We start from the raw sequence: 16267 nt of genomic DNA, 5'->3' as shown, positions 1-16267 counted from the left end.
ATGCTTGATTTTCTGTTTGAAAATGTCTCTCAATTTCTTCATTCTTTCTTGCTAGCATTTCATTTTCTCTTTTTTGGCTTTTAATTTGCTCATTTAAAGACTCATTTTGAATTGCTTTATCGTGCAGATCACTTTCAAGAATTTCTAATCTCTTCACCACGGAGCTTAAAATTGTATCTTTCATCTCTTCTATAGTTTCTTGTATAATATCTCTAATGAACGATCTATCATGTTTCGTGAGAACTGAGCTGAGTTTTTCATTAATTTGTTCTAATTTTTGTTCTATTTTGCTATCCATACTTGACGCTGTTTTTTCACCCGACTGTATATGTGACAATTCTTCAATATTTTCCTGTTTTTTGGCCTTTTTCTTTTCTTGTTTTTTAGTTTTACTAGAGTTTTTTTCTGGTGTTTCGAAAAGACTATTCTCAAGACTTTGGCTATTTTCTAGTTCGCTGCTTGTTGACGACCGTTTTCTTTTCTCAGAGTTCATTTTCAAGGACACTAAACATTGTATAACCGGTTCATTGTACTAGCTGGATTATATACCATATATCATTTAACACCTGTTCACCTGTCTACCTGTATTATCTATTGTTCGTTTCAATTAATGTTTACTCATGCGTGACGAAATGAGGGTCAATATCTGTCATATATGTTAGTCTATCGATACCCCTCCCGTTTATTTTCAACGTGACGAATATCTCACCTAGTTTAAGTTCATTTTAATTACTTTTTATAAATCAAATTTCATACCAATTCAAAACCAGAATAATATCTCACGGTTCCATTACACTCTTTTTTCCATACGTTACAATCCAAGCTCTATAGAGCAAGTTTTTATAAGCTATTCATTTTCACTTGTTTACATTTTATAACCGGAACTGATCTTGATTTTGTGTTTAAGAATGTAAAAAAGAACATATCGCCCTAGGCTTTCGGAATCGCATTCAACTTTCAACTAAAGAAAAACTTTTTTAATGCAATGAAAACATTCTTTTTTTTTTAAATGAAATGTCATTGTAGGTAAAAAAGACATTGACAATCTCCTGTTTTTAGCAAATCCGCCAAGGAAGTGAAAAAAAAAAACAAAGACAAATATCAAACAGGGAATGCCACGTACCAAAATCGCAGCCTCCCCAAAACGAAACCTACAGCACGCAGACGTGCACATCACAAACACACACACATACACGTGCACAGACACAAAGCCAACACACGAGGACAAAACGAACAAACAAAGCTGTCCAATTATTTTTCGAATCAACCGTACAATGCTAAAATAAAATCTTGATTGAGTGAGTCATCGATATGCGTTTTATTTCCTTTTTTATTTATAGTATTAACAATCTAAAAGAAGTTTTAGGTACCGGCTCTTAAACATTGTTTTGTTAATAGCGCCTAGGGACTGCTTACGATATCCCAATTCTCTTCCAAAAGTCCATATAAAGACATCATCCTTCTTTCACAGCGTTGTCTAGCACAATCCTCGAGTACAGCTAAAAACGTCTATGGGTATAGTAGACTTACATGCTAAAACATATATGACTCTACCTGTAAAGCAGACCCGCCCGCTTAGCTCAATAGGGAGAGCGCCGATCTACGGATCGGGAGGTCGTGAGTTCGATCCTCGGGCGGGGCGTATATTCTCCGTGACGATTTGATAAAAGACATTGTGTCTCAAATCATTCGTCCTTGACCTCTGATTCATGTGGGGAATTTGGCAGTTACTTGCGGAGAACAGGTTAGTACTAATATTGAATCCAGAAACACTGGTTAGGTTAACTGCCCGCCGTTACATAACTGAAATACTGTTGAAAAACGACGTTAAACCCCAAACAAAAACCACCTGTAAAGTGTGTACTGGTATAAATGAAAACGAGGATGATGATACTGCAGCAAAGAAATCCCTTTCGTTTTCGAAATCCAATTTGAAATTATTCAAATTACCATATACTGATTTTAAACCAAATGTAAATAGATACATTTTATCTAAATGGCAATCATCATGGAACTATGCTTCGTTCAATAAACTTCGTTATATAAAACGTGTTTTAGGTGAATGGCACCAAGGAAACAGATCTGTTCGCATGTAGGAAGTTATTCTTTTTCGTTGTCGAATAGGTGATACCTATGGTGGCTGATTTCTGCCATTTCGCGTTTTCGCCCCGCGACCCCGCCGAGCGAAAACACGAGAATTAAAAAGTTAAAATGGCGGGGGCGCGGGGCGAAAACTCGCTATTTAGCGGGGGCGCGGAGCGAAAACTCGCTGTTTTGCGGGGTCGCGGGGCGAGATTTAGTTACTGGTATGTCGGGGGCGCGAGACGAAAACACGATAATTAGCGCTGCTTAAACGTCGAGTTTTCGCACCGCACCTCGGTATTCCAGTTATTAAATCTCGCCCCGCCACCCCGCTAATTATCGTGTTTTCGCTTCGCGCCCCCGCTAAATAGCGAGTTTTCGCCTGGCGCCCCCGTCATTTTATCTTGTTAATTTTCGTGTTTCCGCTCGGCGGGGTCGCGTGGCGAAAACTAGCTATTTAGCAGGGGCGCGAAGCGAAAACACGATAATTAGCGGGGTCAAGGGGCGAGATTTAGGAACTGGAATGTCGGGGACGCTTTGCGAAAACTCGGCGTTTAAGGAGGTAGGTTACCTTTATATTTGTATGTGCGCATGTCCAACCGGAAGCTAACGTGACGATTTACGACGACGTTTACGACAAACTAAATGTGTTTGTATATTCATTCTTCTTAAAACAAATCATAGACCTGTCTTCGATCTGACGCTTTATGGTTTAATAATGCAGAAATAATGAATAAATTGCCGCAGAAACGCTTCAAAACAATGTTGCCTTAAAATGAAGTCATTGACGTCATGACGTTACGTGTCAGTTACCGCGCAAAATTGATAGCTTTTATCTTGAAAGTACGTAATTCTGTGCATTTTCTTTATTCAAACTATTTTCAAATAACCATTATTTGCTGAAATATTTTTTATAAATCTTTTGCTCTGAATAATAGTCAATATGTTGCTTCTTTTATGTAGTTATATTGAAATGTTATGCGGAATGTAAGAAAATGGATGATGGTAACCAATGTTATGCGGAATATAGTTGGGTGAGAGGTTACTTGTTACGGCCATTTTCAAATACAAAATCTAGCAGTTTGATTTGTAATACCTATTTTACAGGTTCCGTTGATAATTTGTTACTTATATACTAAAACTAAGATCTAAAATTGTTCAAATTTCTGTAGAAAATTGTGGTTTCTTGAATTGAATTGATGTTACCATGGAAACGAAGCCCGTGACCTATGTATCTAAATGTAAAATTCAAAAGCGTTGACACTAGTCTATTTAAGAAACACAGCTTCGGCTTTTTATTTTCATTTCAACAATATCCATGAGAATAATAGTAGCATGCTGAACGATTTTTCCATGAAAAATGCCAGACAAGGGGTACTGCTGTAAGTATTCTAAGCTTAGAAATTTGTTTGAATAAATGCAGATAACACGAAAATATAACTTACGTTAGAAATAATATGTTTTAAAGCTACATCAACTAGAAAGATAATCTTATTCAATATTATTTTATAAGAAATTACGGCAAAAAGCAAGATATAAGCCATTTTAAACATCTTTGTTGCCATGGTAAACTTTAAGAAAAATAGGGTACCATGTATAGTGCTTGGTATTTTGCTAATAATATTACCCAAATATTCCATGTTGGTCATTAACAGAATGGCACTGAAGCCATCGAAAACCCCTATTTTTATACATAGTTGTTTAAAAATGAGAGAAAATGCGTTACCATGGAAACACGAGTCCCGCGACATATACATTTTAAGCTTATATTAGAAAGCTAACGTGCATACTAGTAAAATTATAGATTATGCTGACTTCTACGGATATCAATGAAACTAAAATATACTGAAAAGTGTTAAATATCCGTATTTTCCTTCTTCTTTCAATATGAAATACCTTTGGAGGGTCATGTTCTTCAAACCTGGATAAAAAATGAACTTGAAGGGACAGAGACAAACGAAACTGAGATTTTAGCAGTTAAAACTTCATATTACACGAAATACAAAAAGTTGCTGCGGTTCAACTAATTTGAATTTACCCTTGTAACAAGGTAACCTACCTCCTTAAGCAGCGCTAATTATCGTGTTTTCGCCACGCGCCCCCGACATACTGGTTACTAACTCTCGCCTTTTAAAAGCAGATAGACATTTATCACAAAATCTGAACATCATAAAAGATCTTTTTTATTCAAATATTTTGCAATATTAATGTTTGCCACTGATATTTTAACCTTTTATATGTCATACTATATGTATACATGTTTTAGAGATGTTTTACAATTTAGGTTTTCAATACAAACTCTCTTAGGCGATATATAATCTTTTTGTGTCGATACACCGTAAAATCCAACTCACGCACTCACTCACTCACTCACTCACTCACTCACTATAAAGTAAATGATCACAGATTTAACAGACAATAAGTAAAAGTTTTTTCCTGCTCATTCTGTACGAATGTTTCATGCCGCGAACCAGACAATCCTGCCTCAGATAAGGGGTTCAACTCCTCTTTGAGTAAGGTATAATTAATAGTTACTAGAGTTACCTTTGCCCGTGAGCTGACCTCTATCAATGCCGCTCTGTACGATTAAGAATATAGTGAATACATGTTATACCTTTTCAAACAGAGCACGTTATCGAAGTAGCATTGCAATTTAGCAATCATGTATCCACCAGCATCTGCATGGCAACATATTTGCGTATATCCATAAACTGTGTTGCAATTGACCAAAGAGTGCTGTATTTCAATGACCAGCGATGAGACATTTTACGATACTTATAACCATGGCTTGAATATGATACATTTAATATGATAGCTGGAAGTTCATCAATCTGTGGGATGTCCTTGAAATTGTTTTGCGGGATAAACAACAAATGGTCACATATTTTTGGTCAACAAATGCTGAGAAACCTTGAAACTTTTCCACTTGACTACGCCAATACTCTTTTAAGTGTGTTGCTAACAAAGCATATTTAAAAAAAAATCATTTTTTCAAATGCATATTCGATATTTCTTCCCTTTGAAACAAATAAACAAACAAAAAGAAATTGTTGATCTGTCACATTTACGATTTTAAGCGCGTATTTTATCGATAAGCATGTCTACAAAACATGTCATTTCTTCAAATGCGTATTCGATATCTATCCTCTTGAACTTTTCTTGGAAAGAAAAAACAAATGATTACACTTATATCAATTTCCATGTACAGGAAATTTGAAAAGATATTTTGAAGACATTATTCTAGATTCATAATGAATGTTTAAAAGTGACCTTATCAAGATAAATATTCATAGGTAACAGTCACGTTCCGAGAATGTACTCCCTTCAAACCGCAAGCGTTCTTATGATAGAAATATACAAAAAGATACATAAAGAAAAGATGTAACAGCGACATTTGCGAAAGAAGTGTAAACTATTTAATTGCGAATGAACCTTCACTCTTTATCCAATTATGTTTCAAAGTCACATTACAGTGTTAACAGTACATGTCGAGTGAACCGTTTATGTGCGCAATAGTACTGAAAAGGTACCCTTACCAAAATGAAAAGTTTGCGGCAAATTTGCCGCAAAGTTGCGGTAAATTTGCCGCAAACATTTTAGTTCACCAGAACAGAGTAATAAATGTTTGCAGGAGTTCGCCGGTAGCGGCGATCTTTCGGCAAACGTTTCGGTGACTTTGCTGCAAACTCACCACAGACTTTACTGAATTAAGAGTTTGCCATAACATCGCCAGAAACTTTATCACATGATTTTGTTCACCAAAACGTCACCAGAATCTTTTATCTATATTTTCTTCTCCAAAACATTCTCCATATGATCTTTTAATTATCTGACCAGATGTGAAAGTTCGCCAGAGTACTGCCAGAACAGTACCACATGACTTCTTCTTTGTTTTTATTGGCTGCATTGAGTTTGGCTCCATTTTCAAACTGCCAAACAGCAGCTGAACATCGATGTATTAACATGAATTATTTATGTTTCTTTACTAAACAAAAACTTCCACAAAAGATGGATAAATCACCGAAGTATACTGTGTTTAATTCCGTGGATAAATGTTGCGATGTAAGATTAGTTTTCACATTATTACGCATGCAAAAACAGAATGATTTTTATACGGTTAGCCTTTGTTTATTTCAGGCATGCGTCCCCTAAAGACCATAAGATACAATAGATTGCAATAAATAATTCAGTAAATCTGCAAATTTATTAAGACAGTTGCACACAGACGAATTGTTTGCAAATCAGTTATCAGCTTTCACAACGGTTCTTTAAATATTTAAAGAGTTTCAAACCCATGTAAGCATAAAATATATTTACTAACAACATACTTTATCATACTGATCTCGTGCATTTGTATTTTTTCTTTATAATCATTTAGAAAAGATAAATCATTATTAGCAGATGATATTTTGCTAACTTAATAGACCTTTTTTACTTTTCTTGAAAATATATCCTTTAATCTTCAAAAACAAAAGGTCTGTTACTTTAGCGCCAAAAGTTTGCAGCAAATTTGCGGCAAACAAATTTGCATAATTGTTTGCTGCAAAGTCGCCGCAAACTAATTTGCATAAATAGTTTGCTAAAAGCTCGCCAGAACATTGCCAGAAGTTCGCCAGAAAGGTTTTGGCGAATTTGCGGCAAACTTTTACCATGCAAATTAGGTTTGCCGCAAATTTGCTGCAAACTTCATTTGCATATTCATTTGCATAAATTGTTTGCGGCAAATCTACCGCAAACTAATTTTCATGGTAAAAGTTTGCCAAAAGAAAGTTTGCGGCAAATTCTCCAAAACATTTGCGGCAAATTTGCCGCAACGTTCGCCGGAAGCCTGATATTTTGGTAAGGGTACGATAATTTCTAAGGAAAATGTAGCGAACCATTTACATGTTCGCATAAACTCAAAGTCTTTGTAGAGGGCAGAACAATACTAGTGACACCATTAAGGGTCCAAATAAACAAGTCAGAAGGCAAATATCAAAATAGCTAAGATACAGTTGATGTAAGCATTGCTTTTAAAATACAGAGTCCTCTCTCAGTTTTGTCAGATACAATCAAAAACGTAGTATCTTAACTGTAAAAGAGCTGAGCACCCAATATGTTTTGTTTATTGTCAATGATTCCTAGAAACAAAACGTCAAACATAAAACGTTTTATCTTTAGATATTTACTTTAAATGTAGAAAATCCTGATCAGACGTATTTTACTTTACAATATATATTAACCACATGTGTATGTATACTGTGTTTACATGAAGTGATCGTTTGAGTCTAAAACATTATAAAATATGGTATGCTAGTAAGGTGAGTAGAAACATGAGGTGACGTAGGTTCTTCTTGCCGATAAGATAATTTGTCAGAACTGTTGTGCAATGTAGCTTTCGTAACGTTTCGTCGTGTCCATTCAATGTATCTGTATAAAAGAATTCTATTGAAACCGTTGAAATGTAGTTTAGTAAAGTCTGAGATATTGGCATGAAACAAGCGGTTGCACTAACTAAGAAGAGCCGATAAATAAAGTCACAATGTCTGTTTTCTAAATTTAGCTTTGTAACAGGAATAAATTTCAGAAATGCCAATAAGAAGTTTTAATTTCTTGTTCATGCAGTGAATATTACACCAGTCAGTTGACTACTATAAATGCAAAGTCATAATCTATTTGCATATGTATGTATCTTAAATTTAAAGTGCGTAACGAAATAAAGAAAGTGTCATTTATTATGTATTTGTAAAATAGTTGCCCAAAGTTTCATAATCTGATAATCAGTGCTCGTCATGAATATAAACAATGGACATTGTGTCTTCCGTTTAGATAAGCAGTTTAATGCTGCCCTAAAATTATATAACTCAACGTCTTTAGGTTTTATTGTTTTATATGTAAGTTCAGGTATATTATTTAACACTATACCATATAATAAAACATCTTCTATCCAAAAGAATGGAGTTCTTGATATAGATGCGTGTATAAATGGAACTACCTCATTCAAAATCATCACAAAAGAGCCTCCGCAATATGTTGGATATTTATACAATCCTTTAAACTGGTAATTTTCAACAAACCATTTATTATTAGTACGTCTAAATATTTGAGTCGATTGTCGAATGCAATAAATGTCAAATTTATTTTCAGACTCATTCAGAATAGTGTTTTTAAACAGCTTAAATATATCTATCACTATATCGTCATCTGTTTTCAAAACATATTTTGCATTTCTGCATCGTTCAGTTGCCCATTTAAACCCCATTGTTGACTTGTGCGTCAAATTATGATAAGAATCTATGAAAGACCCTTGGACCATATCACCATAGATTTTAAATTCTTTATCAATGTTTTTCTGAACTGTGGCATTTTCGGTGATTCCAAGAAGAAATAAAACCTTTAATGTTCCGTACGATGTATATAGAGATTCGTTTGCCCAGGTTTGTCTCAATGTTTGCCTTTTCTTAAAGTTTGTCGTTGCTGATAACACAAGAATTAACAATGTAAGATTTGTAACGGAAGAACAAAACATTCCATTTTCGTATATATTTTGTCTAATATAGGGATATTTTGGTACTGACGAATTAATAAGTTTTGATAAACCAGGCTTAATTTTTACCCGATAAGGTGCCTTTAAATTGGTTGATGTAGCACTCGAATTCACTCGGTAAGTGGAATTGATGTCTAAAACAACACTTGAATTCACACGGTAAAGTGCGTCAACATTGTTTGAAATAACACCCCAGTTTACCCGTAGAGGTTTTATTAACTTGTTGGAAATAACACTCGAATTTTCCTGTGAGTTTGTTTTAACTGAAAATTCACTCGAATTTATCCTGTAGGATGCATTAAAAGTATCTAAAATAACACCAGAGTTTACATGGTACGTTGCTTTTAATGTACCTGCAACTGCATTCGAAATAACCTGATAAGTTGCATTTAAAGTGTTTAAAACAGCACTCGGGCTTTCCTGGTTATATGTCATTAAGTTTCTTGGTATAGCCCTTACTCTGAACCTTCTCTTTATTTTGTAGATGAAATAATTCTGCGTCATGAACACAAAAATACATAGCGTGAATAGAATAAGCCGCTGTCTCTGTATTCGCCTTCCCATGCCCTCAACTGTAATATCATGTAGAAAAAATAGTTCCGCTTATTATAATAAACACTATCTATATGGCTCTCTTTCAACGCGCGTTTTGAATTCCTTCTATACGACCGTTACATAAATTGTCAGTCAGTTAACCGTATGGAAACATATTTTAAACCTAATTCTAATTCAATTGTTTCATAAACAATAATAAACAAACCAGAAGGAAACCGATTTGCACAAATATTTATTTATCCTTCCAATTCTGTACTGGTATCGGTACAAAACTACAAGAGAATAAGAACAGATTATTTTAATATATATTAGATCTTTTACATCCATAGCATGCAATAAGATATACTGAGAACTTTGAATAAAGATTGATTTTAACATATGGTGATACAGAGTCAGATTAATATGTAACATAGCTCTAACATAAAGTTTACAATCAAATTTGTTACATTTTCATCATTTCTGATCGTTTAGTACGACATTTATGTTGTGTACAATTATGTTGTGTTAGTGGTAGTGATGTTCCGATTGTCGCCGATGTTCGATTAATCATCGCCAAAGTTTCAAAATCGGCGACATCGATTCTGACCACCTAGAATCGATTCTAGTCGCTGACTTGTTGAAAAATCCAATTTTCAAGACTTTTTCAGATACCTCTCGCTGTTTAGTGTACATACCTCTGCGCTTTTATAATCTTTGGGTTAGTATTTCAAAATATCTGCTCTTTACAATGGAAAACGCTGTATGGCTAGTTCATGCGTAGAATAAAAAAAACAAAAACTTCCCGGCAGCACAGGATCAGACGCCTGGAAATATTTCGGGTTCTACACGAAGCCTGAATGCCGGGGGTTTGGTCCTTTTAAGAAAACTTTGATACTACTGGGGTTATGTGCAAAATCTGCTTTGAAGCGTACAGTAACGAAGGTACCCCACCCACTCTTTCAGATCAACCATACAAAATAGTGGATATATTTTCAAAAAAAAAAAAAGATGATATAACTATTTCCAGACCAGCCAGGAATGTCCCAACATATTTTCTATATCAAATTTTGCATTGCATCTAGGATGACTTGAATCCCAGGTTTTTGGTCTTGGACAAAAGATAAATTCCAGTTAGTTTTCCGTTTGGTCCAATAGTTCCTCCCTTAGTGCCAGCTTTGTCTGTGTTGTTCAAAACTTGAAAAGCCGGTTAAGTTAACGGTTGGTATATTTTTAAGGCTATATGTCGACATTTTAGAGGACTTTAAAAAACAATGTATGAGTTAAGGACTACGAACAAAAAAAAGCCAGTAAAATGAAAACAAATTCAGACTAATCTTTCCCATTAAGACAAATATTTTGAATCAAAATCTAACCGCCGGTTAGTTTAACAGCCGATCAAAGATTCAAACAACTGGGCCCTGATTGCCCGGCAGTTGCTTAAAGCTGCATACTACAGCAGCCGTGTCATAAAATTCTTCATCGAAAGTAATAAAAGTAGTTATACAATAATGTGAAAGTCTTGAGAAAGGTTTGCTGTTACTACCATATTGCTACATTTCAATAGTCTATTTTGGTCTTTCGATTCTTTCGATGTACGATCTACAAGTCAGGTCAACCAATTCTGAACACATTGCAGGTGGCTGATCTATAATCTACGAGCCAGGTTATCCAATTCTGAACGCATATCAGATGGCTGATCTACAATCTACGAGCCAGCTCAACCAGTTGTAAAATATTTCAGATGGTTGGTCTACGATCTACGATCTAGGTCAACCAATTTTCAATGTTATTTTAGATTGTTGATCTACGATCTACGAACCAGGTCAACCAATTCTGAACGCATTTTCAGATGGTTGATCTACGATATACGAGCCAGATTAACCAATTCTGAACGCATTTTCAGATGGTTGATCAACGATCTACGGCCAGGGTAAACCAATTCAAAGCGTATTTCAGATGGTTTATCTACGATCTACGAGCCAGTTCAATCAATTTTAAATGTAATTTTGATGGTTGATCTACGATCTACTAGCCAGGTCTACCAATTTCCGATGTAACTTAGATGGTTGATCTACGATCTTCGACTCAGGTCAACCAATTCTGAACGCATTTTGAATGGATGTTCTACAATCTACGAGCCTGGTTACACAATTCTGAACCATATCAGATTGTTGATCTACAATCTGCGAGCCATGTCAACCAATTTTAAACGCATTTCAGGTGGTTGATCTACGATCTACGACCAATTTTGAACGCATTTGAGATGGTTGATCAACGATCTACGACCAGGGTCAGCCAATTCATAGCGTATTGCAGATGGTTTATCTACGATCTACGACCCAGGTCATTCAATGTTTAATGTCATTTTGATGGCATGGAATGTAAAACACAATGCTCTTGTGAATTTATATCAAAAGCAAACCTTAAGAACCAAAATCGCATGTTTTAAATGCCTTGTAGAAGACAGAGCGTCAAGAGAAACTCCATTAAGGGCCCAACAAAACAGGTCAAGCCCGCTGGGACTTAAAATCTGCCTCACATTTTCCTCCCCATCTTCCGTTAGACTCAGTCCAAGAGAGAGAAGTGTAGCGTCTAACATTTAAAGGGTTGAACACTAAACATTCTGTGTGTCTCCAAACAGCTGGGTCATAACCTCCCGTCATAAAATGTTTTATAATTTTACCAAATACAGTTATCCTGTAAAAAATGACTACAACAACAGTAACTGTTTAAAACTCTAATTTATTAATTAATGGTTTGGCATATATTTGTCATGGCTGGATTACTGTAATACAAGATAATGAAAATTTTTGCAAATCAACTTCCCCGTCTACGGCAGAAAGTGTTTTATGATAGTTAAATCGCCGACAATTCAAAAAGCCCCGGTTACGGTGGCTTATATTTATGTCATGCGTCCTGTGTTCAATCTTGAAAACGGCATACTGATTCCAGCCACGACGATGATGTTCAAGAGATAAGACCTGAAATCAGAAAACAAAAGCACAAGAAACGGGCAGGGTGGGAGGGTATTTAAAGAAATTCTTGGTAAATGTTTGAATTAAAGTAAGAAACTGCTCTGTACCTCTCTCTCTGAGAATCAATGTGGAAAAGAACGAAGGTGCGAGAATCACCCGCTTATATAGGAGCTATACTTAGCAGGTCACGTGACCATAAATGATGTCATTTTTGCCGGATAAAGCGTTTAACCTTTAGACGGTTAAGCGGAATATTATCCTGCAAAAAATGACTACAACAACAGTAACTGTTTAAAACTCTAATTTATTAATTAATGGTTTGGCATATATTTGTCATGGCTGGATTACTGTAATACAAGATAATGAAAATTTTTGCAAATCAACTTCCCCGTCTACGGCATAAAGTGTTTTATGATAGTTAAATCGCCAAAAGGTGAGATGAAATCGAGCCTTCCGCCAAAGCGGACTATCATGAAACAATTAATCAGTAATCCAGCTATGACAAGTAAGGGAAAACAGCCTGACCTGCGAACAAAAACGAATAGACAGCACCAGATAGGGTGCTTACCATAACATTATATCCTAAATTTGACAGATGGCAATCGTCTGCTGAGAAGTATATAGATTCACAAGTTATATCTGGGTATTTAATATATGCACCTCCACACTTTATGAAATATTTTCCTAAACAACTGTTAATTCTGGTACACATTCTTTTAGCAATTAAATTGTCGTCTATATATCTCCAAGTTCGACGTGGAAGTATTCGTGACCAAACAATCTTTGTGTTTGGTAATGCGTTTTTAATATAATCTTGTAAAAAATGTTTGAGGCTCCAAGTCAATTCTAAAGTAGAAATTAATCCTAAATCATCCCACCACAGTGGATAATCAACATTACCGGTGGAGCATGAAAATTGAGAAGGTATTCTATTGTCTCTCTTAATTCGGAAATCTTCATACCGCTAATGTATTCCCAAATTATTCTGTATCCTAAACTATCGAGTCCTAAATTTGGACCCTCAGGCCGAAATAGGGATTGCTGGTGTGCCCCTCTGACGAGCGAGTCACCCACTATCCAGATCTCGGGATATCTCACTGAAAAGTAACTTTTATGTTAAAAATAGTGCACATGTATAAAATGGTATCCATAAATTATATTCATTAGGATGCAGCGCCAAAACACATAGTACTTGTAACAAGAATGGACGAGATATCGTTTGTAATCAATGTACTGAAGATATTGTTTCGGGGTATTTTAATCTGTCAACAGTATTAAAATAGTGCCTTTAATCTAATGGACATAAGAAACTGAAAGCCAAATATTTGTTGCCGGCATTCACATTACAGCATATGGCAATTAAATCATACATTATAATTTGAAAGACAATATTGAAACTATAAGGAAAATTCCTGTCTCACTGAATGCTCTATAGGTCTAGAAATTTAATTTTGTAGAGAGAGCTTGAGAGCCAAAAGTTGTTGCCGACCTTCACATTACAGCATACGACAACTTAAAAAAAATAGTTTTGAAAAAGAATTACAACAAAAAACAAACTTTGTTTTGCATATATCATAAACTGTCTTTCGCCTCCTTAATTCTTAACTCAGCAGTTCAAATATAACTTTCAAAAGCTTGGACATTCACAAGCAGTTAAACTAAAATAAGGCATATCTTATAACTGATGTCCAGTATAATCTTTATTCAAATTACAAATAAACTAACTCAAACTCTGTTTATCGGATATACGATTTATACGCGTTTGAATGCCATCTTCCACGATATTTTATTTCCGAAATTGGCACACCGGACATAAACATTGACGATGCACCCCCTATCCTAAATGAATGTGCTTTGAAGTTAGTTTTTTCTAGACCAATGTGTCTAAGAGCTTTTCTTAGCACAGCATTAAATTGAAATGTTGTCAAAGAAGCCCCATCGAAATGACAGAAAAGGGGTTCAGAGCTGTTATTTATATGTGATAAAAATGCAGATATATATTTTCGTAGTATGTACTGGTTTTAGAATCAATCGCAATGTCTAAAACTGTACCCGAACATCTTTGATCAGTTTTCGATGCCCTTAGATATAGCCTTATCATCTCATTGCCCATGACGATATCTTGGCGTCTGAGGACTATATTTTTAGAGTTTTTATTTGGTAGAGCAAATTCACTTAAGCGAAGGAGTGCTATAAATGCCAATGAAAAGCAGGCGGAAAATAGCATTGCTTCATACTGAGATCGACACACGAATTTTAGGGCACTAATAAGTTTTTCTAGGACTGAATGAGTGATGGGTTGTCTACAATCCCACCTCTTCCTTTTTCTATGTAGACCTTCAAGCATGGCCTTGATCATGAAGTTCTTTGTGTTATCAGTTTATCCATTAATTTTGTTAACATAGCTTATTGCCGCTATGTGACCGCTAACTGTTGAATAAGAGTATTGATGCAGAGATAGGTAAGCGATATATTCTGATAAGATTTCGGCTGATGGCGGAAATGAAATTTCTGACCCAAATTCAGCAGCAAATGCAGAGAAGAAATTTAAGTAGTGATTGTAGTTCTTTTTGGTGTTTTCAGATAGAGATGCTGATAGAAGATCTTCTATTTCGGATTGAAGATCTCCAGGCATATAGATGGAATCGGACATGGCTCTTGAGCCGCGTCTTGCGGAAGTGCGGCCTTTAGCTTTTCCCACTGAAATCGACTAATAGAATCAGCAATTGTATTGCGTTTACCGGCAATATGTTTACATTAACTTGAATGTTGTTTTGCAAGAGCATCAGCATCAGTTTTCGTACTAAATGCATAACATTCTTGTTTTTTGAAGATTTCCTATTAATAATCTCAACAAGGGCAAGGTTGTCCGATCTCAAAGAATTTTTTTGTTTTGCATAACTTCGCCCCAAATGAAGAAAGATATCAAAATTGGAACTAATTCGAGATAAGTTATATCCTTAAATGTGTGACTTTCCCAATGACACGGCCATTTGAAAACGGCCCATGAACCTTTGAAATAGCAACCACAGCCGAGGTTTCTATTGCCCGAAGCATCAGTAAATAGTTCAAGTGTATCGTCATCTTGCCAGTCTAAATCGCTAAATATGCGGGTGCCATTGAATTTTTTAAGAAAAATTAGCCAAGTCAAAGCATCATCTCTCATATTTTGCGTTATTCTTACAAAAATGGTACGGTTTTTTTTGCATATGACATGGCGTTATAAAAACGACGTAAAAATGCACGACCTGTAGGTATGGCCTTGCAAATAAAATTCAGTAGTCCGACAACTGATTGTAGCTGTTTCAATGTTATTTTATTTTTATTTCTTATTAATGGCTGTAGTTGATCAATTGCCTTTTTTATCTTATCTTGCGGTACCCTAATAACCTGATTTTTAGAATCTATTTCGAGACCCAAATAAGTCAAAGACTGTACAGGACCGACCCATTTTTCTTCGCAAAGCGGCACGCCAATATCATCACATAGATATTGAAAACTTGACATTAAATGCACGCATTTTGAGTCGGACGAGTCTGCAAAAAAGAAATCATCTAACAAATGATCTATATTTTTGGATCCCGACTGTTGTTGTACAGACCACTGAATGAAATTTGCAAACTTTTCAAATATAAAACAGGAACAGGAAGCGCCTTGAGGCAATGTCTTCTGGATCCAGTAACCATCATCTGATTTAATACCTAAAAGTTCAAAATCACCTGGCCAGATGGGGCATAGGTTGAAAGCAGACTTTATATCTGCCTTACCCATAAAGGCGCCGACACCTAGCCTGTGTACCATATTTACAGCATTATCGAACTGTGAATATTGTACTTTACAAAAATCATTGTGTATAAATTCATTGACGCTTAGATCTTCCGGACGGGAAAGATTTGTAATCAATCTCCAGCCGCCTGATTTTTTGGGAACCAATCCTACAGGATTGACGCGCAAGTTAGATAGGGGAAGAATAGGAAACGGGCCTATGATTCTACCAGCTTCTTTTTCTTCGAACAATTTACATGATAATATAGATTTGTGTTGTACAGCAGACGACAAATTCTCTGAACGAACGGGAATTCTTGGACCAGCGTAATTAAGTTTAAAACCTAAACAAAAACCCTCCAATAAAAATGCTGCATCTTTAGTA

The 16267-nt window shown here is 35.5% G+C and overlaps 1 protein-coding gene across 1 annotated transcript; it reads right to left on the bottom strand.

The window, feature by feature from the left end:
- Positions 1 to 4444: 4444 nt before the first annotated feature.
- On the bottom strand, positions 4445 to 9533 carry LOC123545777 (lactosylceramide 1,3-N-acetyl-beta-D-glucosaminyltransferase-like). Its single transcript, XM_045332084.2, has one exon. The coding sequence runs from the start codon at positions 9170 to 9172 to the stop codon at positions 7790 to 7792; it is 1383 nt and encodes a 460-aa protein (XP_045188019.2). The 5' UTR covers positions 9173 to 9533; the 3' UTR covers positions 4445 to 7789.
- Positions 9534 to 16267: the final 6734 nt, after the last annotated feature.

Source organism: Mercenaria mercenaria, chromosome 1, assembly GCF_021730395.1.
Source record: "Mercenaria mercenaria strain notata chromosome 1, MADL_Memer_1, whole genome shotgun sequence".
Lineage (NCBI taxonomy): Eukaryota > Metazoa > Mollusca > Bivalvia > Venerida > Veneridae > Mercenaria > Mercenaria mercenaria.
Note: the sequence above shows the minus strand (reverse complement) of the source record. Positions and strands in the feature narration are given on the sequence as shown.